Genomic DNA, 26025 nt, shown 5'->3' with positions numbered 1-26025 from the left:
GCCCCCCACCTCATCCATCTCCCAGAGAGTCTCCAGTAGCCCCCAAGTCCCCCTGCAGCTGGGGATGGCAGGTGGGGGTCGGAAGGCGAGTGGTCGAGGCATGCTTTCCCTTAGCTGACCCCAGGGTCTGGTGATGGTCAGGGTTTTGAATAGGGGTTGTGTCCCTGCCATGGAAAGGCTGGGAGCGGGGCTTCATTGCACAAAATACTGTGGGAGGGCCACACAGTGGGTGGGGCCCAGCCAGCCTGTATACAGAGATATTGCATTTAAAAAATGAAAACCTCATTTAAAATAATTAAAAAACAACAATGAATGAAACAAACAAAAAGAAAAAGGCCCACACAACATGAGGCAGGTGGGGCAGGCAGGAAAGCAGACAGGGGAGCCTCAGACCCAAGGCATCACCGTGTCTTGTCTGAGTTGAGATCCCCAGCCTGGGCTAGCTCCAGACCCCTGGCTTGCCGTGGGGTAGTGGTCCTGCGGGGGGTGGGGCATGATGGGGAGGGGTATAGGCCTGGCCTCAGTGTGGGAGGCTGGCACGGCCATGCTGTCCGCCGGCAACTACCGAGACAGAAAGAGAGAGAGACACACAGACAGACAGATCAGGCGAAGGAACGATGAGAACTTTGTTAGCACCCAGCAGACAGGCCAATGGGTGGGCCGACAGGCCAATGGTCGGGTGTTCGGACAGGCAGCAGGGGACATGTGGGCAGGGGAGCATGAGTCAGGCAGGTAGGCAGGCAGCAAGCAGGGAGGATGATGCAGTTGGGGGCTGCCCTGTGAGGGGTATGGCATCCCTCCAGCTGCTGCCTGCTGGGGCCTCGGTCTGTGGCTTAGAACTCGGTGTCCACCACTCGGAAAGCTGGCCTGCCTGCAGGGGAAAGCAGAGCAGATGGCTGTTGGTGAGCAAGCAGGTAGGTGGACGGGGCAGGGAAGAGGGTGAGGGCCACAAGTACACTTACCTGAGTCAGGCATTGACGAAGACCGAATGCTGGCCTCCTTTTGTAGCTGGATCTCCTTTAGTGCAAATATGGAAGTAGCTGTGGGTGGAGGAGAGACAGGAGTGGGGCATGACCCATGAGGCCACCTAGGACCACCTCCCATGTGGCCCCGTCAGGGAAATTAGAACAAGTTGCCTTTTCTTTGAGAGCCTTGACTTTCATCCGTCAAATAATCCCACACACAAACCAGCTACAACCAGGGAAAATGGAATATAGACTATTACATGACACCAAGAAATCATTAACTTTGTCAAGTGCAACAGTGATACTGTGATTACCACCCATAAAGTCTAGACAATGGATGGTGTTTGGGATTTTTTTTTTTTTTTGCGGTACATGGGCCTCTCATTGTTGTGGCCTCTCCCGTTGCGGAGCACAGGCTCTGGACGTGCAGGCTCAGCGGCCATGGCTCACAGGCCCAGCCGCTCCGCGGCATGTGGGATCTTCCCGGACCGGGGCACGAACCTGTGTCCCCTGCATCGGCAGGCGGACTCTCAACCACTGCGCCACCAGGGAAGCCCGGTGTTTGGGATTTGATTGAGATTAATCCAATCAAATGTTAGCGTGCTAATGGTATTACTGTTACGCTTAAGAAAATATTTTAGAGATACATGCTGAAATTGTTTATAGATGAATGATGTATCTGGGACTTGATTCAAAATAATCAGAGTGATTATAGATAAAACCAGACTGGGCATGAGTTGATCACTTGTTGGAGTACCTGGGGACTCATCATATTATTTGGTCTAATATATAAATATATCTAACTTTAAAATGTCCATATTAAAAAGTTTTAAAAAGTCAGACATAATGGAACACGCCATGTGACTCCATTTCTGTAGGGTACAAGGACAGGGAAAGCATATCTATGCTTTAGAAGTCAAACTAGTGGCAACTCTTACAGGGGATGCCAGGAATAACTGAAGGAGAAAAGAGGGCACTTCAGGGGAGCTTCTCACATCCTATTTCTCGACCTGTATGCCGGTTACACGGGTGCTTAGTTTGTAAAAATTCATTGTGCTATATGCTTATGATCTGTCATTTCTCAGTATCTATTTCACAACATTTACTTTTTTTTAAAAGGTAAAGTGATGTTCCATCGGTTTTTATGTACGTTTGAAAATTTCCAGGAACTGAAAACTAAAAAACTCTTCTGTAATGAACAACACATCACACACGTGAACAAGGGCATACCCCACCCCCACCCCACCCCATCCAAGGTGGCAGAGCCAGAGCCCAACACAACCTGCCCAGCTATCTGCAGCAGTCCTGTTCCCCTAAGCCCCCCACCAGCCGGTCCATTCCCCAGCTCCACTCACTGTCAGGAAGTTTGTGGATCCGTTCCCCCAGACTGAGGAAGAATGGATGTTTCATGGCATCTTCTGCGGAGATCCGATTGCGACCTTCAAACTGAGTGTGTGTGTTGGGATGGGGGAGTATTGACACTTTCAACAAGTAGGCTTCTCTTCCTCCCCGCCCCAGATCCTGCCCCTGTAGCTCCCTGTTTCCCCACACCTGGAATCCGCTAGGCCCCAAGGCTGGCCCAGGAAGATCGTCTCACCTGCAGCAGCTTGGTGAGGAGGTCAGCCCCGTCGCTGTCAAGTCTACCACAAGGACAAGGGGACCTGTTTTAAACTCAGTTTGGGTACTCTGGTCCCTAACACCCACCTACCCACCAGCCTCACCGGGGTGCATGGCTCAAAAGGGCCTCGGCTCGGTACTTGGGGTAGTTGTATGTCTTGAACTCTTCATTGGACAGGATGCCTGGCCATGTCTCCTCAGTTGGGGTTCCTGGCAGGGAAGTGGAGTTATCCTAAATATCTCACAGGGCCTCCCTGCATGTCCCCACAGCTCCTAGGGCTCATGCCTCCTCACCCAAGATGCGGAAGATGAAGTGCAGCTGTTCCTCCACCGTGGAGCCCGGGAAGAGGGGCCGGCCTGTGGCCATCTCATAGAAGATGCAGCCCACACCCCTGGGCAGGGAGGGCACAGTGAATATGTAGGCAGTTGGCCGGTTGGCTGTTGTGACCAAGCCACCCCCCTTCACCGCATGGCCCCTGCCACACTTCAACCTGTCCTCACCACATGTCAATCTGAGTGGAGTAGTCTGTGGAACCGAGCAGGATGTCGGGGGGCCGGTACCACAGTGTTACCACCTCATTGGAGTAGGTCTTCGTTGGAATTGACTTGGCCCGGGCCAGGCCTGGTAGGTGGAGAGAAGGGGCAGCTGGTATTGAGGAGGTTGTGGGCAGTCGTGGGGAGAATGCAGTTAGGACTGAGGGCATCCTAAGCAAAGGAGGGGCTGAAGGGGAGGGACTGAGACTAGGTGGTTGTGGGGAAGGGGGAGGCTGGGAGAGTAAGGCTGGGGGATCACTGGGAAGAAGGCAGAGGCCAGGGGTACCAAAGTCGGCCAGCTTGAGCTCTCCTCTCTCATTGATGAGCAGGTTCTGGGGCTTGAGGTCTCGGTGTAGCACCTTCTGCCGGTGGCAGTAGGCCAGGCCACGGAGCAGCTGGAACAGGAACAGCTGGGGACCCAGGAACGGCAGGCAGAGGTCAAAGAGTATCCAGCAGCCTGACCCCCAGCAGGCACTGCTCCCCCTCCCAAAGACAGGCACTGAGCCCAGAGCCTTGTCTCACAAAAGAGGATAGGGTCCCAATGCCCTCCAAGGGCTCCCAGCTTTTTTTTTTTTTTGGCAAAAAAGCCAAACGGGAAAAGTCTGTTTCTGGGAGATTTGTGGGGTGGAGTGGGTGACTGGGGGGCCCCCTTGTGCCCCTGCTTCCTGCCCCACACCCACTTTCACATTGTGCATGTTGATGACATTCCCACAGTCATCCAGGTACTGCTTCAGGTCCTTGTCCTGAGGAAAGAAGAGCAGGTAGAGGAAAGAGGGTCACATCCTGTGGCTCCTGGCCATCTCCCCACCTCCCCCCGGGACCCACTGCCACCCAACCTTACCAGGTACTCAAAGACAAGGGTGAGGGACTTCTCCGTGTGAATAATGTCATGTAGCGTGACGATGTTGGCGTGTTTGAGGTCCTTGAGCAGGGACACTGCAGGAAGCAGGGGGGTGGGACAGGGGAAGAGTCAGGGCCCACCCTCAGAACAGAGGAAGGAGGAGGACTAGACTGGGTCGAGCCCAGATGGCTTGGGGTGGTGGCTCACAGCCACCGGCTCTAACCCACCTGATACCAGGAAGAAGGTGTGTCCCCAAGTTCCAGATGTGGAAACTAAAGCTCAGAGAAGAGTATAGAGCAAGAACCTGGGATTGCAGCCCCAGGCTTATGTGACACTAGATTTTCACAACCAGTTTTTGGTTTCTGGAAAGCGCCCTTGCTCCAATCCTCAGTACACAGATCTGCAGCTTCGTGTGAAAATGAGTTTGCACACTCAATTACTATGCAATTCAGATTCATTCCATGTGAAATTCTGACTAGAAACTATTGTGTCAAGTAAACTGGTAGGCACTTTCAGAGATATTCTCAGAACCAAAGCCAGCACCCTGCTTTACAATTCACCTACCTCTTCTCCACACAGGAAGATTCCTGGTTACCCTGATTTATTATCTGGATATGTGGCTGATGGGCACTTTCTCATGAAGCCCAGAACGTCAGGAGGGAAGTCCCAGAACCCCTAGTCCCTGTCCTCACTATGGGTGTGTGTGTGCGAGTGTGTGTGCGAGTGTGTGTGTGTGTGTGTGTGTGCGCGCGCGTGCACGCGCACACCATGGGGAGAGCCCGGGAAGCCTGGGGCAGATCAGATGGGGCCTGTACCTTCCCGGATGGCGGTGCAGGGTGCCCCCTCTTCGTGTTCCAGTCTGATCTCCTTGAGTGCCACGAGGTTGTCTGTGAGCTTGCTTTTGCCTTTGTAGACGGTGGCATAGGTACCCTGGAATGTGAGGAAGAGTGACAGGAGACGAGCTATGAAGCTGCAGGGAGTTCCCACGGACCCCCAGCCCTACCATGGGCCTCCTGGCTGTCTCTCACCTCTCCCAGCTTGTCCAGCTTGATGTAGGTCTCCAGTTTCCCAAAGCCAATCTCAGACTGTGGGGCAAAGGAGGCAGGCTGAAGTAAGCTCAGGGGAAGGGACTGGGAGGAGGAAGAGGAGGAGACAGGAAAAGAAGATGCTCACCAGGCTGACACGGCGGAGGCGGCGGCTGAGGGGCTTGTCGAAGATGGGGCTATTGAGGGTCAGCTTCTCAAGGTAGCCCTCGGGCAGCCGGATGTCAGCTGGTAGTGATAGGCGCTTGTTGATGTCCTGGCAGGCAAGATAGGGGAGAAACGGGACCATGAGCTCCAACTCCCCAGGTCCGACCCTCTTTTCCAGCCCCGCCACTGCCCGGACAGGGGGTTCAGCACCTCAGTGGAGATCTTGCGTGGGGGATGGTTGCGCATGCGCACCCTCACTGGTGACTGCACCTCATCCGAGGACGTGGCTGAAGCCTGGTCACTTTCCCCGTCAGACCCCATCTTCAAGTCCTCGTGTACAATCTCTGGTAGTGGGGACAGGGGGAGGGCAGGCCGGGTGGGCTCAGAAGCCCCAGGACAAATCCCCCCACCCTCCCGTAACACATTCCCTCATCACACATGTGTGCACACGGCCCCCAGAGCAGCCTGGAGTCCCTCACGGAGAGGGTGGGAAGGCCCAGGGAGGTTCACACAGGTCAAGACAGGTTGAACTGGGAGGGCAATAGTCACCTAGTGGAGCACCCCACATCAGCGGCTAGCTGAAACTGCGGCTGGCCCAGAGCCAGTGGGCAGGCAGTAGCAGAAGTAGCCAAATGCCCTGGAAAGGCAGGCCCAGGGCAGGCAGGTGCCAGGAGGCCTGAGGGGGCTGTCACAGAGCGCAGGAGAAGGGCAGAGGAAAGCTTGGGGCAGCTGTGGCAGGCGGGGCACCCTTCCTCCCCGCTGAGGCCTGGGCACAAAGCCAAGGAAAGGGACACAGATGGACAATAGAGAGAGGGTGTTGAGAGGATGGCAGAGATGAGGGAGAAAATGGAGAAAGGAAAATGAAAATAACGCAAGTTTAAGAGGAACTCAGTTGGAAGGAAGCACCCCTGGGACCAGCCTAGGAGTGGGAATGGTCAGTGGACCCACCTGGTGCAGAGCTGAGTGGGCCCCGTCCAGAGCGAGGTTCACCAGGGGCAGCACGTGTGGGGCCCTCTCCAAGGTCACTGCCGCCGCCACCACCACTCTCATCCAGGCCTATCTGTTCAGGGGCACCATTGGTCTTATCTACACCTCGGCCCCCTCGGAGTGTCATGGACAGCTGCCGTTTGATCTTCTTCATCCGATCCATGGCGACCTGCGCAGGGGGTATGGATGCAAATGGGTCCCACATTAGCATTTGCCTGACACCCATGGGCCCCCTAAAACCCATGACAACCCAGTGAGGTACGCTGACATGAACCTGTGTCAGTGCCCACCCAACCACTGTGGAGTCCTGGGACCACTCAGGATTCCTAGAAACCTGGCATGGATGGAGACCCTTGTCAGTGCCTGCCACCTACGATGACCAGCCCCAGGGCACCCTGCTCCTAAGGAGCCCACCTGGGTACTGAGGCTTGGGTGGCTGGCTGAGGGAAAGGGCCCAACTGGTGGCGTGTTGGCCTCTATGGGGGCACCCTCACTGTGGAAGCAGAGGCTCCACAGCAGGCATTCTCGGGTGCAGCAGCACTGATGGACCTAGCCATTGGTGTAGCGGGGGCCTTGCCCAGGATGCCGGAACCACTGACACGGCCCCGGGCACGCCCACAGAATGGCATGTTCTGCTGGCACCAGCCCACATCACCCCCAACTGCCAAGGCGGAACGCTCCCCGCGACCACAAAGACCCTCCTGCCTCCCCCAGCAGCCATGGTCAAGGTGGCTAAAGGATTACCCCACTGTGCTACCCAGGTGAGGGGTGCAGGGAGAGGGAGGGAGAGTCCTGCCCAGACCCAACCACTGGGTGGGGTTGCAGGGGGATCTAAGTCTACCAGCTGTCCTGAGAGCTGCTGGAAAGGTTCCATCAGGTTGAACCCAGATTTTACCAGATTTTTACAAGCCAGGTCACATTTCTCCTCTACTTGAGAACATACCACATGTCCCTTATCACCCCAAATAAACGTCTCAGTCCTTAATGTGGCCCACAAGGCCCCCATTCACACCATTACCTCTCTGGCCTCACCGCCCCCTCGTTGCTAGTTGCTGTTCTGCAACCGCACCCAAAAGTCCCACCTCAGGGCCTTTGCAGTGGCTGTTCCTGGTACTTAGAAGACCCTTCCCCTAGATTTCAAAATAGCTCACTCCCTCATCCCCTTCAGGCCATTGCTCAAATATCACCTTTTTCACAGATAACCACGAATAACCCTATTTAAAATCGCAACCATTCTGAGCCCCCTCACCTTGCCAATTACCCCCCCAGCACTTATCACCTCCTCAGAAATGACATCATCTAGTTATTGGTTTCTTCATTCTTTACTGTCTGTCTCCTCACCACCATAACTAGAAGATCAGCTCTGCCAGGGTAGATTTATGTCTGTTTAGGTCACGGCTATATCCTGAGGACCTGGAACAGTGACTGACACAGAGTAGATGCTCAAAAAGTGCTTATGGCAGAAATTAATGAAGCAGGGGGCTAAGGGCCTAGGACCAACATCTGTCAGGGTGAGCAGGCTGAGTTCCTGCTACTCATGAACAACCCCAGACAAGGTGACCCAGGGACACTGGTATCAGCAAGAAGATGGGGTTGCTAGAGGGAACGGGGCCACCAAAAGGCTTAGGCCAGCCTTCTTCTGCTTCCTCCTGGGCTCTGCGCCAGCAAGGAGGGGGAAAGACCTGGCCCAGGAACCATCTGGACTCACAGCAGGGCCTAAGATGGCCCTGGGCCCAAGGGAAGTGGAGCTAGATAGGAGGTTGAGGATGAGGCTGGGGCTGGATTCGAAAGAGAGAGAAGTGGGTCATCTGTTACCTTGAAATCAGGTGCTTACCCTAGCGATCCCCATACCCCACTTCTGCCTGCCTGAGCTCATCACCCCCAGAAGGGGTAGAGGGCCCAGCCTAGCAGAAAGAAAGATCCAGTAAAGAGGATGAAGTCCATCCAAAGAACCCAAGATAACAATAACAAAAAAAATCCTGACCCAGGAGGCTGAACACTGGACCTGAGGCTGAGGAAGGTGAAGCATGGCCAGCCCCCAAAGACTGTTTTCCATATGTCCATATGGCATGGATACCCAGCCGCTTTGCCTGTTGTGGCAGGGAATGGGGGAGCTGGGGGGACTGTAAGTAGAGCTGGATGGAGGATGAGGAAGGAACCCGAAGGAGCCATGGGTCCATGACCTCTAAGCAGTAACCCCAAGGGCTGGACATATTCCAGAGTTCAGTTTGGGGGGGATTTTAGGGAGATAGGGTACAAAATCTGTGTATCATGCAACGCCCCCAGCAGGGGGACCCTGGACAGGGCCCTGTGAACAGACACTTGAACATTAATCTGCAGTAAAACTTTTAAATATCATTTCAGTTTTTCTGAGATTTTTAGGTTTTAGAATACTGAAGGAGCAAGAAACTGGATACACAACCCCACTCTGAGAAGGGCACATGTCCGTCTTGACCCCCTGAGGGGATGCTTCCATCCTCAGAATACTTCCACACCCAAGGATACTCACCACCTCACATCACACCAACGACTGAGGACACAGTCATCACACTCTACTAACTCCCATAGGAACATACCATCCTCATTCTGTTCAGGCACATCTCATAAGCACACACTGGACTCTCACAGTGTCCTGCTTCCTTCAGTACACACTGGACCCTCAAGAAGGCTTCTCTGCATTGTAACTGCCATCGGCACCGCAATTTCCCTATTTATCTCTAACCCCCATCAGCACACAAAGCCTCAAGAGAGCACTAAGCTCTGTTAGCACACCACTGGCCCCTCTAAGTTAACTCTTAGCACCACATGCTGCCTGTTTTCTTCTCCACAGCACTCACTGTTCCCCCAACATGATTCTGACCCCTATTAACATGCACTTGGGACCCTCTACAGCAGTAGAGGGTAACCCACATTAGCACTCACTGGACCTTCATACTACCCTGAATCCCATGAACACAAAGTGAATCTTGCAGATCCCTGACCTGTTTTAGCCCACACTCAGATTCCTCCACAGCTATGATCATCACTAACACATATTCTGGTCCTCCCACCACCCTGTCCCCCCATAATCCATCAGCACAGGCTGGACCTTCACTTCACCCTGACCCCTATTAGCACACACCGGGCCTCACAGTGCCTCCCCATTACCACACCCTGAACCTGTACTCAGCCCTAGTCCCCAGGGACACACCAACACGCTGTTCTATAATGGCCTGACCCTCATTAGCGCACACAGATCTTCATTCAGCCCAGAACCCCATTAACACACTTCAGCCCTTCACGGCGCTAATCCACTTTAGCACACCTGGACCGTCACAGGTTCCTGTCCTTTATTTCTCTTTGTTTCAACTCCTCCATAGCTATAACCCCTGTCGGTTGACAACTGGATCCCTTCACAGCCCTGATCTTCCTTATTGTACACAAGATCCCCTCCACAGCTCTACCCTCCATTAGCACTCCCTGGAACCTCAACGCACCTCAGTCCCCCAAGAACACACTGTCTTCAGAATGTTCAGACGCTCATTAGCATATTCCAGAACTCATACTGCTCTGATTCTCCCCCCCCAATGGCACACATTTAAGCGCCTCCATGACTCTAAATCCACATTAATAGTCACTAGAACTTCATATATTACCCTGCTCCTTCTTAGGGTGTCCTAGAGTCTCACATCCCTTGACCTCATGGACCCACACACACTGATCTCACACCATCTTGATCCTTAATACACTGAACCTCTTACAGTGCTTAGATACTTCCCTCACCACCAACCCCCCAACCCACACACACATATATCCACAACTCTGATATCCATTAGCACAGGCTCAGGTCTTCCACTACTCTGCCCCCATTAGCATATACTGGGCCTCATACTACCCAGACCTTTATTATCATATGCACATACCCTTGAGAGCTATGACCCCCATTAGTACCCTCTCAACACTGGAGTTCTTCCACTACCCTGTCCTCCATGAGCACACTCTGCACCCTCACACCTCGCAGTCCGTCATGGACAAATACACAATATTAACACCATCCTGACCCCCCCCCCTTACCACACACAGGGCCTAAGAACCCCGATCCTACTGGCACACCCTCTGGTACCTCTACCACCTTATCCCCCAGTAACACACACGGGGCCTTTCTACAGCTATAACCCCATTTGCAAATCTCAGCACTCCTCTGACGTCCTCTCCCTTGTTATACATCCTCAGGTCCCTCCATCGCCCTGCACCGCCCCTCCGTTAGCACACACTGGGCCTCAAAACCTTACAAAGCGGTAAGACTTATTACCACATGCTCCGACCCCTCCACAGCTCAGGCCCCCGTTAGCAAACCTCGAGTCTTTCACCACTCTGCCACCCATTTACACACCCTCTGGTCCTTCGATTACCCTGCTCCCCATTAGCACCCACAGTACTTCCCATCCCCAGTTCCCAGACCAGGCCCAGGGCGGGGCCAAGGTCAGGGAGGCCCCAAATGACCCCCGGCCCGGCGCATTCTGGGAAACTCGCTGGGGGAGGGGGCACATGCCAGCAGTGCAGCCCGGCAACGCCCGGGGTCTGGGTTGGTTCTGTAGGAGGAAGGGCAGCCCCCACCCCACGCCTCGTGGACGCGCTCACCGGCGGGGGCGCGCGAGCAACCTCAACGCCGCGGGACCGGCGCGGCGGCGCCTGGGGCGGCGGCCCGGGCTGAGGCCGCGCGACCTCCTTCTCCTCCTGTTCGCCGCAGGCGCCCGTCCCAGTAGTCTTCGGCCATGGCTGCTGGGCCCGGGCCGCCGCCGGCTGAGGAGGAGGAGGCGGCGGCGGCGGCGGTGGCTGAGGCGGAGGCGGCGTCCCGCTCAGCCGGCCATGAGCTTGGCCGCTACGGGCGATGCCCCTGGGCTCGCTGGCGCCGGCTAGAATCCGAGAGCTCACGGCGGCTCGCAGTTCAGAGCCGACTGCTCGCAGAGACGCGGCAGATCCCAGAGCCGAAGAGCCAACAGCCCAACCGCTGCGCGCGCCGCGCTCTGCGCATGCGCACGCACGCGCTGGAAAGGGTGAAGTGATAGGGAAGGGACTCACCTCGGACTGGATGTACCAAAAGACCCGTCCGCAGAGGGAGGGGGCGCGGCCATTGCGCGCCCACTGGGGAATGTGGCGCCGGCCCTGGAATGGCGCCAGGGGGGAAGTGTAGAGGTTGTTTAGTACTCAGTTCCGATCTTGCTAGAAGTTTGCTAACGCTGAAGTGGGCAGCAGACAGTGACCAGCGTGCCGGTCACCACTCGGTCCCCCTACTCCGTCTCACTTGGTACATCCCCATGATAGCAAACGGGACTTTTGGAAGGAGGAAAAAGATAAGGCAGTCAGTCCTAGTCCCTTGAGGTGCCTCCGGAGGCAGGGACTTTAAAGGTTCGCGAGAAGATGACTTTTCTAGGAGAAGCGGCCTGGAGAATCACTGGCCTCTACCACCTTAGATAGGACAGAGTCTAGCCCCGCCCAGCTGCTCCTCTTCAAACGCGAGCTCATTCCCACTGTGAATGTGTGCGGCCCCGCCCTTTGAGATTGTCGCCCATCCAATCGGATTTGCTCCCTGGGGTGAGGCAGAGCAAGAATAAAGGGCGTGGCCTGGCTGGAGAGGCGTGACTTCGCCGCCCCGGCCGCGCCTCTGCCAGGTTTTCATTGGTTTCACCGTCGAGGGGGCGGGGCCTCCTTTTTGTTCTCAACCATAGGGTCGAATGCCTCGCAAGGTGATTGGTCAAAAGTCTTTCAATCGAATTTCGTCCCGCCCTCAACCCCTCCCATCACCATCAGCAAAGCTCACGGGGTGGAGCCTAGGCTGAAGGGAAAGACGGACCTTTACAGGGGCCAGTGCATTACTACGCATGCTTGGGACTTTGGGTTGGAAAGGGGGCTCTTTTCCGCCTCACGCGAGGATTTGTACCCTAAATTGGGTTTTACTGCCACCTCTCAACTACCTCTTCTGGCCCGCCGGAGCCCCGCCCGTAGTTCCCCCTGCCCCACCTCCTGGGCTCTCCGGTTTTTCATTTTATTTATTGGGCGCCTGTTGTGTGTCAAGCACTGACAAACCAACCTAATCCCTCACCCCTCTCTGCCTGCAAAACTCCTACACTATCACCAAGCCCAGTTTAAATGGCAGCAGACTCCGTCCGGCAGGCCATCTGAAACATCTTTACACGGCACCCCAGTCCAAAGCCAACTTCCCCACCTCTTCTGGGCTTCCCCTTATGGTACCCTTGGTCACACCAGTTCATATTAACGAGGATTTACCGGAGCATGTCGGGAGTGGAAATATTTCACAAAGACAAAAGTCCACCTCGGGATAGATGATCGCGTCCATCACTTCCCAGACCTCATCTGTTAGCCTTCTCACTCGGCTCCAGTCGTACTAGTATCCTCTGTTCCTGAATGAAGCAGGCACAGTCCAGCCTCAGGGACTTTTCACTTGCTGTTCCCTTTGCCTGGAATGCTCTTTCCCCAGATATCCACTTCCCTCATCTTTTTCCAAGTCCTTGTTTCAATGTCACCTTCTTCATGAAGCCTTCCCTGACTCCCGCATTTAAAACTGCCTACCTGCACGCCCCCATCATTCCCCAGACCTGGCTCTACAGATCTTCCGAACTGCACTGATCAACTCCGAACATACAATTTACTTACTGTGTTTATTGTCTATTCTGGGTCTTGCCCTAGCAAAACATAAGTATGCGTACACGCGCATGCACACACACACACACACACAACCCACCCCAGGACAGGGATCTTTTTTATCTATTGCTGTCTCCAACAACTACAATAGAGCCTGACACACAGTAAGCAGTCAACAAGTGTTTGTTGAATGCCTGATGGTAAATAGTTCTAGGCAGAGGCAAGAGGGAGCAAACTTGTCCCACCCTGTCCTTTGTGCCTGCTGGGTGCAGGGGGCTCAGTGCAGTGACCCAACCCTTGCCCACTGAGCCCTGGTGTTATAATGGTAGACAAAAATGATAGAGAAGTGAAATGGCATGTGTGGGGAACTAAAATGCAACCAGAAAACATGGGTTCTTGATGAAGAAGCTGTTCTCAAACCTTGTGCAAATTAGGTCGCAAGGGGATCCAGGAGCTGTGGTGGTGAAGAAAGGGACAGCAATGTCTGGAGTCAGGAAGTGTAATGGTGGGGGGCAGGGGGATACAGTGAACAAGGTCTATAGAGTACCCATGAAGGCCCCAGGATAGTAGAAGCAGAGAAATCAAGTTTGTGTGCAAGCCTCAGATGCTGAGGTGGAAATGGTGGAAACAGTGGACAGACGTGCAGAGTTTGGAGATACTCTAGAGCAGCAATAATGGAAAAAGTACCTGTGGCCGGAAAACCTCTCCACTTGACCTAGATAGCTAGCATCACCACTAAATGGATGCCAGAGATAAAGCACTTCAGTCCCTAATGTCCTGGCAGAGAATGAAAGGAAGTATGGAAGGATGAGGTCACCCAAACAGAATAGGCCAAGAAAAAACAAGTAACCAGAAAGGGACTTCCCTGGTGGCTCAGGTTAAGAATCCACCTGCCAACACAGGGGACACGGGTTCGAGCCCTGGTCCAGGAAGATCCCACATGCTGCAGAGCAACTAAGCCCGTGTGCCACAACTACTGAGCCTGCACTCTAGAGCTTGTGAGCCACAACTATTGAGCCTGTGCGCCACAACTACTGAAGCCTGCATGCCTGGAGCCTGTGCTCCGCAACAAGAGAAGCCCCCGCTCGCCGCCAACTAGACCGCACGCAGCAACTAAGACCCAACGTGGTCAAAAGGAAAAAAAAAAAAGTAACCAGAGGGAGGTGGGGCAAGGGCATATGCTGTGCCTGGAGTCTGGAGCTGGCCCAGGAGGCAGCACACGTGGGAACAGGCTGTGATGGGTGACAGGTCAGGGTCAGGCCAGTTTGTGTGATTCCCAGTACTTGAGTTAGAGTGAAGGAATGAGGGGTATGTTTCTAAATGGACAAAGTTGGAGGCTGGCTGGGTGAAGGACAGAGGTTATGAGTGGCATCCTCAGGCACCAGGTGGCCAGTCCGATTGGTGCTTTCAACTGTCTGAAGTGCTCAGCTGAGACTAAAGACGGAGTGCGGGGCAGTTCTGCAGTCCTGGTGGGGCTTGTGGTGAGCCTCCTACTGCCTGCTCCAACCAATCAACAACCCACAGCCGCTCTCTTCTCACAGGTGGGAGGCCTCAGGACAAGCAGACCAGGCCCGAGGGACAGGAAAGAGGCTTTTCCTTTACAGATGTTCTCAGCCAAATATTTTCATCAGAACTGCAAAGTGTGCACAAACACTGGCATTCCTCAGTCCAGCAGAGCTGTTGAGGCCCCTCTGCAGCAGGGAAGTTGAACTAAGGACACCACAGGCATTCCTAGCACTGGGAACCATGGTGCTAAAGGCCTGTCCAGGGTCTGAGTGCTTCGGTCTAGGTGGGAAGAGATGTGCCCCAAGGACATAAGCCACAGTGACCAAGCCCTGGCCAACTGGTTGCCATAACTTTTCCCTTCACAGAAGGGGGACAAGGTTAGAGAAGTTAAAGGACTTGCTCAAACACTACTCTTAACTACCTCTCAAAATCAATATGGCAGGGAGTTAGGAGCTAGAGATGGAGAAAGTGAATTTGAACCCACCTCCAGTGAAGTCACAAGGACCTAGGTACCTGCTCTCCACAGCTTCACTACTGCCTCCATTTCTTCCTAAGCAGGAAGGGCAGGAGGAAGACATGACAGTTCCTACATTTTCTCTGCCCAGGAAGCTGGCAGCTGGGGTGAGGCTGAGCCCTTTTGGTTACTATCTGAACCAGACAGCTCCAGAAAGTCCCTTCTTTCCCTGGAACCAGCAGCTATGTCACATCTGGGTTTACAGCGCTTTATTAGGATTCAGGTTCCAAACAAGGTAGGAAGCAGCGGCAAGAGGGGCTCAGGTAGAGGGACGAGGAGGGAACACCAGGCTTGGATAGCTGGGCCGATGACAGAGGCCAAATGGGAGCCCTGGGCTGGAAGGGGTCTGGAGAGGGGGCCTGGGGTCAGTCTGTAGGAGAGGACAGGGGTCAGCGGATGGTGTATCGTACATATGGGACCTCAACGTCCTCGCCACTCTCGTCGTTGCAGCACAGCTCAAGCACCAGGGCCCGCACATGGCGGCCCAGCTTTCGCTTCGACACACGGCTTACGATCTCTGTCATCCTGGGGGTGGGGGAACAGAGGGTCAGGGAGGCAAAAAGTAAGTGAAGAGGGGCAGGTAGCTGAGGGCAGAGGAGGTGAAGGGCAGTGAGCAGGAGTGGGACAGCTGCAAGTTGAGGGTACCCACTACCCAACTCACGGCTGATCCAACCGTTCTTTGAGCTTGGCGGCCGGCATGAAGAAGGAGTAGAGCATAGACACACCCTGGGACAGCATGGTGATCTCCAGCTTATGCTCTGTCTGGAGGAGAAGGGGGAGGACAGCAGTGTCACGGGGGTGGACAGGCCAGCCAGTCACCTGCACACTCCGCCCCCAGTGGGGTGAGAGAGAGAAAGGGGTCTCACCTTGAAGTAGTCAAGGAACTGTTTGAGGGTCATCTCCTCACCATTAGACTGCAGGCCCTGTACCTCAAAGCGATCCCACAATGTCCATTCTTGGTCATAGTACTGTGGGACAAGGAGCAGGCCAATGGGATGGGGGCCACCAGAGGGCGCAGCCCCATCAGTCTCCCCCTCCACTCATGCAGATATGCTAAGTCAGATCACAAGCCTCTTCTGTCCAAAACTTTCTCATGGCTTTTGTCTTGCCTTGAGTAAAGACTGAAACCCTTATGATAATGGAGATAAGGCCTTAAGTCATTGGAATCCTATTCTCTTCTCCTCATTTCCTATCCCCTCATCCTCTCACTCACTCTGTTCTAACGACTTCTTCCTCAAACATGCCAGGCACACTCCTACCTCAATACCCCAGCAGAGACTGGCCCCTCTGTCTGGAATGCCTTCCCGGCAAACCCTTCATGGTCTGTCTCCTCACCTCCTCCAAGTCTGGACTCACATGTCATCTTCTCCGTAAGGCCACTCCTGATTATCCCACATCTAAAATCCCAAACCCATCCCCTCACCACCTGGTACTCTCAAGTTCTCCTTATCCTGTTCTTCTTTTGGGGTTCCAAAATCATTTATTGTGTTACTCTATTTCAGGAATATAACCTTAGCACCTGTAAGAGTACCTAGCATGCAGTAGGTGCTCAGTAAATATCTGAGTGAATGAAGAAGCAAGCAAAAGCACTTCGCATACTAAGCACCCAATAAATTTTTGTTGCTACTATTGTGCAGTTATTAATCATAACCTACTATTCAAATATCTTTTCTGAGGTCTTCTACAAGCAGAATCAGACCGGTACTTAGCACATAGAAAATACTAAAAAAAAAAATATGGGGCTTCCCTGGTGGCGCAGTGGTTGAGAGTCCGCCTGCCAATGCAAGGGACACAGGTTCGTGTCCCGGTCCGGGCGGATCCCACATGCCGCGGAGCGGCTGGGCCCGTGAGCCATGGCCGCTGGGCCTGCGCATCCGGAGCCTGTGCTCCGCAACGGGAGAGGCCACAACAGTGAGAGGCCCACGTACCGAAAAAAAAAAAAAGTATATATATATATATATGATGATTGAATAAATGAACAAGGGAGTACACAAAAGGAACAGGTACACACTGACAGAAACCCTCTCCTGGTGACAGGCTATGAAGCAAACTAGAGCCAGCTCTACAGAGAAACACCCACCCACAAATCCACTTCCCCTGATGCAGGCCCTCACCTGATGACGGGGTGCTGCAAGGGGTTCGGAGAAGCCGAAGAAAGGCAGGGCCAAATTGAGGAAACCATTCTTATAGGAGTCAAGCTGTCGGTGCCCCTGCACCACCTTGTACAGCTCTAGACACACAAGGCCAACCACGGCTGCTGTGGTCGTGGCAATGGCCGGGATGATCTTTCCTGCAATCAGCTTGCTCTGTGAGGAAGGAAAGGATCAAGGAAGGAAGTTAAGGGTAGAAGAAGCTCATATTCTACAGAAGGGATAGAACGTGGGCAACTGCAGCCTGGGAGGGGGTGAAATGTCAAGTCTAGATTTGCCTCACCTTGTGCCGGTCTGCAGGAGGAATGTCATAGTTCTCTGCCCGGAGGTTGGATGCAGCCACAATGAAATCCATATGGAAGTTGCTGTCATCATCCTTTCATGAGTGACAGGTTAAGGGAGGAGGGTGGGGAGACAATAAGGAGAGGATCAGAGGAGGAAGAGGATTCCTGGCCTCCGGAGACACAAGTATCCTCCACTGCAATTACCTGCTGGGCTCTCAGATCACAAAGGCATGGCTGGGAACATCTATTCGTTCAGGGCCCCACAGCAGGTCTGTGATCCAATCCCACAAAGGCCTGGGGCTGCCTCTAGATCCCCAGAACCCGTTCTGTCCTGCCCATCTGTGCTTAGCCCATCCCCACTGCCTGCCCAGGGCCCCCACCCAGCACCTTCTCGAAGTCAATGGGGTACATCTTGAACCCAGGGAGCTTTTCTGGACTGGGCAGTATGGCCTTGAGCTCCTCCAGACGACTGTCATCTGCAGGGAGAGAGGGACACCGTCAACCCTTTAGACCCCAGGCCAGGGTCTAAGGTAGAAACGGGAGCCCAGGTGGGGCAAAAGGTGTTTAGGATTTGAAAAGGAAAGACATCCTGGGAGAGAGGAGGAGCAATGGGGAGAGAGAGAGCAGGACAACAGAGTACAAACCTGAATAAGACGGGGGGCAGGGGGCAGGTATATCAAGAGAGGGGTATCTCTAGAGACTCTAAGGAACTGAAAATGAAGACATTAGGAGAAAGTGGGGATGGACAGATCAGGATGGGAGAGCTGTAGATCTCAGGAAGAATGATGCAGAGAGAGATGGGGAGACATAAGAGGATACAGGGGAAAAAGGCAGGGGAAGATACATAGAGGGGAAGTTGGGAGAAATATGCAGATGTGGATATTGAGGTTAAGATACTGGGGGACAGAATATATGAAGAGTGGAGAATAGGGGCATATAAAGAGGATGAGATAGGTGATAAAAAATTTTATACACATGATAGATACATCTTATATATACCCTATATATGCTGTGTATGTATATGTGTGTGTGTATATATACACACACACATACACACAACGTTTATATACATTTTACATACACCTTGTATATGTTCTATATATATTACACACAGATACATACATATGCATGTATATGAGGAACAAGATGGAGGAAATACAGAGAGGAACATGACAGATGTATATTTGGGGAGGAAGATGGGGACATGGGAGAAAATAAAAACAGCCACATTCATTCATTTGTATGTTGTATATGGCTGCTTTTGTGCTTCAACTGCAGAGGTGATTAACTGCAGACACTATATGGCCTGCAAAGTCTAGAAGAGTCACTATTTGGCCCTTACCCCTGATATACAGCATGAGCTGGGGAAAAGAGATGGAGAGAGATGGGGAACTGGGGCAGAGATATGGAGAGGGAGATGAGGAAAACTGTGCAGAGCAATACCATGGCAAAGATGCACACAGAGGAACATGGCGGTGGGAAGATGGGGCAGATACCAAGGGAGTGAGACCATTGGTGGAAATCACACCCTCCAGATAAACAGATCAAGAAGAAACAGAGAAAAGTTGTTCTTTCCAAGGGAAACACACACAGAGCAAGAGAAAAAAACAGCTAGTTCTCCTGAGGGCCAGACAGTGGGGAGGAGGAGGCAGGAGGAATAGAATTTAACCCAACCAACCCTCATTTCAGAGCAAGGGAGGCTCAAAGGAAGGTGTGGGGAAGCCTTAGGCCAGGGGTTGCAGAGCAGTGCCAGGAGCAGAGAAGGCTGGACTGGGCAGGGGACAAGTGGGGGTGGTGACTCCTGGCCGACTGGCCAAACATCCTCACCAACAGAGGCATTGGCGCTCTGTAGCTCCTGGTCAGAGACGTGGATCTTGACACCGGACTTGGGGGTAAACTCAGGGACCTGCACAAACTGTAGGAGCGCTGCCACAGCATCTCGGTCCTGAGAGCCTGTCAGCCCATAGGTCTGGGCAAACAGGTTGGCAGCAGCCATCACGTAGTCCAGATGCAGAGGCTGGGAGAAGGCAGGGCCCAGAAGGGTGAGCACGTCCACCCTCACCTGGGGAGTCTCGGCCTCCTTCCCACCCATGCACCCTCCACCTGACCCTAGGAGACCCCAAGACTTACATTGTTGACATCAAAGGTGAGCGGGTGTGGACAGCGTTTGGGCCCAGACCAGAATGGAGCTCCCGAGCTTGTGAGCTAAGGAAGTAGAGAGAATTTTGAGGAGCAGGACCTGAGATTGGAGTCCTCTCTAACAATCTGAACTTCTCACCTTGGCCCTGGATGTGCCCTGACTCACTATTCCTGGCTGGGCACGTGCAGGGGGCTAGAATCGATCATGAACCACCCAGACTGTAGGGTCCTGTAGATGGAAGTGCTGATGCCAGGCTGAATGAAACAGGGGCACCTCATTGAAAAAAACTCCTGGCACTCACTCTGTGCAAGCCACACAGCCATTTAACAAACTCTTATGAATTGCTAGGCACTGTACTAAGCTAATATTAATAAATTCTCACAAAAACCCTCATAAGGTAGATTACTGTTATCTCTACTGATGAGGAAACTGAAGTACAGAGAGAATGTATGTGACTTGCCCAAATGAAAATGGAGCTGGGATTTGAACCCCCACTGATTCCTGAGCTCTTAACTCCAAAATTTCTCCACTATGATCCTTACAGTCCTGGGAGGTGGGTGAGTCAGCCCACACCACAGGTAAGGGAAACGGAAATGAAGTCTCTTGCTCAAAGAAAAGGGGACAGCAAAAACAGGTCGAGTTTAATTATTCGTGTGAGACCCCCATGCTTGGGGCATCTGCCACAGCTGGACTAATGACCGAGAGGAGCCACACGGAGAACTCACAGCAGGCTCCTGTTTCTGGGAAACGCATCCCGCCAAATGGACCTGGCAAGTGGGCGTTACCTGGTCGGGAGGGAAGTTGTGCAGCAGCTGCCGGATGTTGTTAGAGTACTGGGTGTGCCAGTGGTGGCAGGCCCAGGCCACACAGTCGGTCCAGGTACATGGCCGCTGCAGCACCAGGCTGCGCTGCACGGCCTCCAGCACCTCCAGGGGTTGGGTGCCCGCCAGCCGCAGGGTCCGCTCCACAAACTTGGGGTCTCTATCAGGAATTGGAGGGGTCAAAAGGGCAGGATTACACAGCGGCCCCAAGCGTGGGCTCCAGGGCAACCCCACTTTCTCCACGGAAAGCTAGTCCTGACCCCCAGGGGAATGAGGCCCCAACATTCATTCACTGACTCACTTGAGAAGTGTGCCTGGTGCTGGGTGTCACACTGGTGGGGAAAGCAGACAGGATGCCCTGGCTGGAGGGCAGTGGGTGGGGTGAGGGGGCATTTGGTTACTTACGTGAGGTACTGGTTGACGTTTTCTGCCGGCTGCTTGAAGAGGCCTTCAAACTCGTCTCTAGCCCACTGCAGACAGAGCAAACAGATTACAGGGGGCGATGGCTGACAAAATGGGCTTCTGGAAGCATTAGAAAGACCATCAGTGAAAAATCAAACAGGATGAACAAAGCTGCTCTGGCAGAAGGTAAGCCCCGCAATCACTGTTCCCAACCTTCCCCACTCCACCACCCCCAGCACCTCAATCTGAAAAACCAATGAACTTGATCTGGACAGCAGTTACACTAGTGAATGCGTGAAAAAAATTTAGTTCTGTGTACCTTACGTGAGGTATGTCATGCCTCAATAAAAAAGAAACAATTCAGTTATGTGTATTTTTAAATTACATTACCTATTTAAAATTACGGTCCTATACAGGCCCTGAGGACTCAGCAGCAAACTGGACAGAGGCTCTGCCCTCTGAGAATTCCTAGAACAGTAAGTGCTGTCACTGGTGAGGGGGTTTGGAGGATACAGATGTCAGAGATGAAAACCAGCTCTGCTACACAGTATCTAGCTTTGCGACTTCAGGGACACACAGTGACACTTAACTCTGTGCCCTCCTTTCCAAAACAGATACTGTAACAGTAATATGTACCTCACGGGTTGCCAAGTATGTATATATTTAAAGTTTATTTAAAATAGCACCAGATACACAGTGAATGCTAAATGCTTTACAACCTCATGAAGTATACACTACTGTCACCTCCATTTCATCAGAGGCATGGAGAGGCTAAGTCCAAGGTCACTCATGGCCTACTGAGTCTGTGGTGGGTGCACAAATACAAAGACACCCAGTCTGGAACTGCAGGGGCAGAAGGGAAAGTGAGAGAGGGAACTGCTTTTTTCCCCCTCCCTATTTTGTTCCCACCCCCCCATACTTTTACTAAACATTCTGAATGGTTTGCTCTCAAAGACTGTACTAAGAATCATCTGATAACACAATGGTTATCCTTAGGTTCTGGTCTGTAGGCCTAGGTGCTGGACAACCTAGATATGTTCGCTTTGTAAAAAACTCAGCCAGATAATAATGTGCACTGCTCTGTATTCTCTATGTATATGCATCACGCAAACAAAACCAACCTGGAAAACCAGCTATTAAACCCATTTTGAGCAACAGCAGGGGAAACCTGAATATGGACTGAGTATTAGAGACAAATAAGTAATTAGGAGAGACAGTAAGAATTACCATTAACTTTGTTCAGCATGAAGGTGGTGTTTTGGTTAGACACAGGCAGTTCTTACCTGGGGGCAGTTCTCACCTGGGAGAGATTTTGCCCCCAGGGGACATCCAGCAATGTCTGAAGACATTTTTAGTTGCCACAAACGGAAGGGGGTGCTACTGGCATCTAGTGGGTAGAAGCCAGGGATTCTGCTAAACATCCTACAGTGCTCAGGATGCCCCCATGACAAAGAGATATCGGGCCCCAACTGTCACCAGTGCTGAGGTTGAGACCCTGTTATGTGCGAATATATCCTCCCTTTGAAGAAGCAGAGGGAGTGAAGCATTGTGATGGCCACAATATACTTCACCAAAAGAAGAAAAAGCCACATGAATCTATGAAGAGAATGTGGCAAAACGTTGACAAATGTTAAATCTAAGAGTATTTGAGTGTTCCCCACACTACTCTCTGTATCTGTCTAAACGCTGAAAAGTTTTCAAAACAAAAGTTAAAAAATGGCTTCCCTGGTGGCGCAGTGGTTGAGAGTCCGCCTGCCAATGCAGGGGACACGGGTTCGTGCCCCAGTCGGGGAAGATCCCACATGCCGCGGAGCGGCTGGGCCCATGAGCCATGGCCGCTGAGCCTGCGCGTCCAGAGCCTGTGCTCTGCAATGGGAGAGGCCACTACAGTGAGAGGCCCGCGTACCACAAAAAAAAAAAAGGTAAAAAAAAAAAGAATGAATCATTCTAGAAACCAAGGTTGCAAGATAGAAAGTAAGAGAGGAAGGTTTAAGGAAAAAGCATAGGGGCCAGTGGCCGCAAGGCCGGGTGCCTGACCCCTGCCCTCTCCCCCCATGCTGATCACCTGCAGGGTGTGCTCGATGGCATTGGGGAAGTTCTTCAGTGTGCAGATGGGGATGGACTTTTCAGGCGGGTCCTGGCTGGAGCTGTAGGATTCTGTCAGGAAGGGGATCACCACCTGCACATTGCCCTTGGTGCCCAGTGTGCCTGACTCCAGCAGTGGCTTACGGTAGTACACACAGCGGCGGTCCATGTACATGCCTGGGGGCGGTGGGGGGGTCACAACAAAACGTGAGTGCCAGGAAATGGACATCAGGAGAATGAAAGACAGGCACCTCCAAGATACACATACACACACACACGCACGCACACACACACACACGCACGCACGCACGCACGCAACTTGGCCCTTGACCTCCTCAACCGCCTCCAAACTCACGGGCATCCACATTATCCAGGGCGTTGGCCACACCATCCAGGTTTTGGAAGAAATCGTCATCATAGATGCGCTCGGTGTCAGGGCCTACACGGTTCTGGTGGCTTGTCACTCGGATGTGCGGATTCATCTGGCGCACAGCTGCAGCAGCTGTGTCAGACTTTAACTTCTGAGGGGGGCAAGGGTAGGAATGGGGGAACAGAACTCAGTTATTCATGCATGCACCAGCGAACCTCCACAGAGCTGTCCTCCTGAAGGCTGGCTTATTTAATGCTGGGAAGAACCAAGGCCTGAGTTCAGGAGGCTCCCTGGTTTGGCAGGAGACAGTCCGTGACAGTACCACATGGCTAGGGCTGTGACGGATATGGCAGGGGCTCAGTGAAAAGGGAAGCAGTGCACAGACACAGGCTGGAGACAATAGGCCAGCTATTTGTTCTTCTGCCTACCCAACTTCTATTGTTCTCGCAGTTAACGGCACCCAGGGTTGGGGAACATTCCCCCAAACAAAACAGAACCTTAGCACACAGACAAGGAGGATCCTTTCAAAGTCCAAATCAGGTCACGTCCCTCCTCTGCTGAAAACCCTCCCTTGTCTCCCACCTCCACTGAAGGCAAAATGAGTTGGCCCCCATTTCCTCTAGCTCATCTCCTATTACCCTCCCACCTCAGGATCTTGGCCTGGAGCACTCTTCCCCAGAAGAAGGGACTCTATTCCCTCATGCCCTCCAAGTCGGCAGAAATGAGCCCTTCCTTAACCACTGTAATCAAAACTGCAAACCGATCTCCCTGGCCTGCCCACTTCCCTCATCTTGTATTTGTTGTTTCCTCTGCACAGCACTTATGGACGTTAACTATAAACTTCGCTATTGTACTGTGCTTACTGTTTACTGTCTGTCCCCACCCACTAAAATCTTTGTTTCCTTGGTGTACCTAGAACAGAACTTACTCAATAACTACTTGGTGAATAAATGAATGAACAAAAGGGGAATCGATCCTGGCCAGGCAACAATGACACTGTCCCCTACAGAAGGCTTCCTAATTAGATCACCATATAACCCAGCTTCTATCTGTGCAGAGAAGAGTGAACCTAGCACAAGTACTCTCCTAGGAAAGAGGCCTGCTGGCCAGGTTGGCCCTTGGCTGCAGTCTGGGAACCTGGATTTCTGGAGGGTTCTTGCCATTCAGTACCTGGTAAGGGCTTCTCACTGTGCCTAGACTGCTTATGCAAACCCTGTGGTTTATGCTGAACTCCTGCTCTCCTTCTGGGAGTCTAGAATTTGGGGACATTACCAGCAGAAGGTGCCTATGTGACCAGACCACAGTAAAAACCCTGGGTACTGTGTCTCTAACGAGCTTCCCTGGTTGGCAACATTTCATGTGTTGTTGCAACTCGCTACTAGGGGAATTACGCATGTCCTGTGTGACTCCACTGGGAGAGGAGTCTTGGAAACTTATGCCTGGTCTCCCCCAGACTTCGCCCCATGAGCCACTTCCCTTTGCTGATTTTGTTACGCATCCTTTTGCCGGAAGAAATCGTTAACTGTGAGTACAACTACATGCTGAGTACTGCTGAGTCCTAGGGGACTAGTGAATCATTGAACTTGGGACCCCCAACACACTGTCCCAACCAGCACTCATAAGAAGTCAAGGAAAAAGAAAAAAAAAAAAAAGGAGATAAAAAATGGTAGATTCGATGGAAGGGTACTCAACGTTTGTTGAACGAGTGACAGAGAGAAGGTGAAGGAAAGAAAAAGGTGGTAAAGCCCCTTTTCCAAGAATGAGAACAAAAGAGGAAAACAAGATGACAAAGTCCCACCTCCTACCCCCACCAATCTCACCGTGACGTCCCAGGGCCGGAACAGAAACTGTCTGTTCAGATTTGACTTCTCAATGGTGTCCATGTCTGTGATGACAATTTCTCCACCCTCCCCACAGCCCAGCCCAATCATGGCAAAGTTCTTGAGCAGTTCACAGCCAATGGCCCCTGCGCCCACCTAGAAGACAGCCAAGAAGAGAGAAAGAGGCTAGTCAGGGTGATGCAGGTCAGTGTGAAGTCACTCATCACTCCTCACTCTCACTCCCCTTGAAGATAGCAAGAGAGGGGAGAGGTGGGTCTAGTGCCACATCCTCAAGTGCCAGGGCTATGAGAAATAACCCAGACATCTGAGGGAGGAGGCACAAGATGGTGGAAACAGAAGGACACACCAGGCTTTCCCTCAAGATAAAAGAAAATGGCAAAAGTCATGCGGTAGAAATATAAGAACCAAAGACCCACCCTCAGGAGGCAGAAGGAGACCCCTTAAGAGGTAGCCAGAGGCCACAGGAGATGAAGAAAGTGGCTGTCCCAGTGGATCACTCACCAGGAAGTACTTCTGCTTGCCCAACTTCTCTTGCAGGTATGAGCCAAATACAGCTACCTGCCCATCATAACGGTTCTGGCGCTGAGGAATGCAGAGGGAGAAGGGTCAGAGAGAGGCCTCACCAGAAACGGCCCCAATGACATCTCCCCCAGGGCCCCACTCACATACCGGGAGGCACTTGTCCTCCGTGAGGGCCTCTTTGTCCTCGGGGAGACACTCCAGTGCATCAAAGTACAGCCACTGCATGATGGGCATAAACTTCCCGGAGCAAGCCTGGGGATTGGGCAGGACAGGGGAAGTGGTCAGTGGTTAACTGGGGCCTGACACAGATGGACAAGCCATGGAATCAGGGAGGTGTCTGGCCCACCCCAACCCTGTCCTTCTCCATCTGTGCTGACCTTCATGACCTCCTGGGCAGCTAGACCCCCGATGAAGGCATTTATCGGTGCCAGATCCCCAGCAGCCACATATGCCAGCTTTCGGATGAGGTCCTCATCCAGGCTGTCCTGCTGCACCGCTGGCAGGGCTCGAGCATTCACAGCCTGGGCCAAGGTCACCAGCTCTGTGGCATCCTCCTGGTGGGGCAGAAGGAACCAAGAGCGTGCCTGTGAGGCCACTGTGGCGGGGGGGGGGGG

At 52.9% G+C, this 26025-nt stretch overlaps 2 protein-coding genes across 4 annotated transcripts in view; both read right to left on the bottom strand.

Moving 5' to 3' along the window:
* CDK16 (cyclin dependent kinase 16) overlaps positions 1 to 11730 on the bottom strand; it is a 12125-nt gene extending 395 nt beyond the window's left edge. The window contains exons 1-16 of one of the 2 annotated variants that reach the window (XM_007450842.1): positions 11196 to 11730; positions 6096 to 6303; positions 5358 to 5491; positions 5131 to 5256; positions 4986 to 5042; positions 4773 to 4887; positions 3958 to 4052; positions 3797 to 3859; positions 3403 to 3526; positions 3084 to 3204; positions 2877 to 2974; positions 2687 to 2792; positions 2563 to 2605; positions 2321 to 2411; positions 963 to 1040; positions 1 to 871 (exon numbers count right to left, since the gene is read on the bottom strand). The exon at positions 1 to 871 is cut by the window's left edge and continues 395 nt beyond it. In XM_007450842.1, the coding sequence (XP_007450904.1) occupies positions 834 to 871; positions 963 to 1040; positions 2321 to 2411; positions 2563 to 2605; positions 2687 to 2792; positions 2877 to 2974; positions 3084 to 3204; positions 3403 to 3526; positions 3797 to 3859; positions 3958 to 4052; positions 4773 to 4887; positions 4986 to 5042; positions 5131 to 5256; positions 5358 to 5491; positions 6096 to 6297 (1491 nt within the window). In that variant the 5' untranslated portion in view covers positions 6298 to 6303; positions 11196 to 11730 and the 3' untranslated portion in view covers positions 1 to 833. Of the gene's footprint in view, positions 872 to 962; positions 1041 to 2320; positions 2412 to 2562; positions 2606 to 2686; positions 2793 to 2876; positions 2975 to 3083; positions 3205 to 3402; positions 3527 to 3796; positions 3860 to 3957; positions 4053 to 4772; positions 4888 to 4985; positions 5043 to 5130; positions 5257 to 5357; positions 5492 to 6095; positions 6304 to 10754; positions 11173 to 11195 lie in introns of those variants that run through there. The other variant, XM_007450841.1, reaches the window with a different exon arrangement.
* A 3260-nt stretch (positions 11731 to 14990) lies between these two features.
* The window catches only part of UBA1 (ubiquitin like modifier activating enzyme 1), a 23547-nt gene continuing 12512 nt past the window's right edge, over positions 14991 to 26025 (bottom strand). Inside the window, exons 11-26 of one of the 2 annotated variants that reach the window (XM_007450839.1) lie at positions 25789 to 25965; positions 25559 to 25663; positions 25391 to 25471; positions 24869 to 25024; positions 23034 to 23199; positions 22659 to 22855; positions 20597 to 20661; positions 20156 to 20351; positions 19361 to 19435; positions 19058 to 19247; positions 17618 to 17706; positions 17230 to 17322; positions 16911 to 17102; positions 15663 to 15764; positions 15458 to 15558; positions 14991 to 15321 (exon numbers count right to left, since the gene is read on the bottom strand). In XM_007450839.1, the coding sequence (XP_007450901.1) occupies positions 15186 to 15321; positions 15458 to 15558; positions 15663 to 15764; positions 16911 to 17102; positions 17230 to 17322; positions 17618 to 17706; positions 19058 to 19247; positions 19361 to 19435; positions 20156 to 20351; positions 20597 to 20661; positions 22659 to 22855; positions 23034 to 23199; positions 24869 to 25024; positions 25391 to 25471; positions 25559 to 25663; positions 25789 to 25965 (2121 nt within the window). In that variant the 3' untranslated portion in view covers positions 14991 to 15185. The remainder of the gene's footprint in view (positions 15322 to 15457; positions 15559 to 15662; positions 15765 to 16910; positions 17103 to 17229; positions 17323 to 17617; positions 17707 to 19057; positions 19248 to 19360; positions 19436 to 20155; positions 20352 to 20596; positions 20662 to 22658; positions 22856 to 23033; positions 23200 to 24868; positions 25025 to 25390; positions 25472 to 25558; positions 25664 to 25788; positions 25966 to 26025) is intronic. The other variant, XM_007450840.1, reaches the window with a different exon arrangement.

The sequence above is a fragment of the Lipotes vexillifer genome, unplaced genomic scaffold (assembly GCF_000442215.2).
Source record: "Lipotes vexillifer unplaced genomic scaffold, Lipotes_vexillifer_v1.1 scaffold129, whole genome shotgun sequence".
In the NCBI taxonomy this organism is placed as follows: Eukaryota; Metazoa; Chordata; class Mammalia; order Artiodactyla; family Lipotidae; genus Lipotes; species Lipotes vexillifer.
Note: the sequence above shows the minus strand (reverse complement) of the source record. Positions and strands in the feature narration are given on the sequence as shown.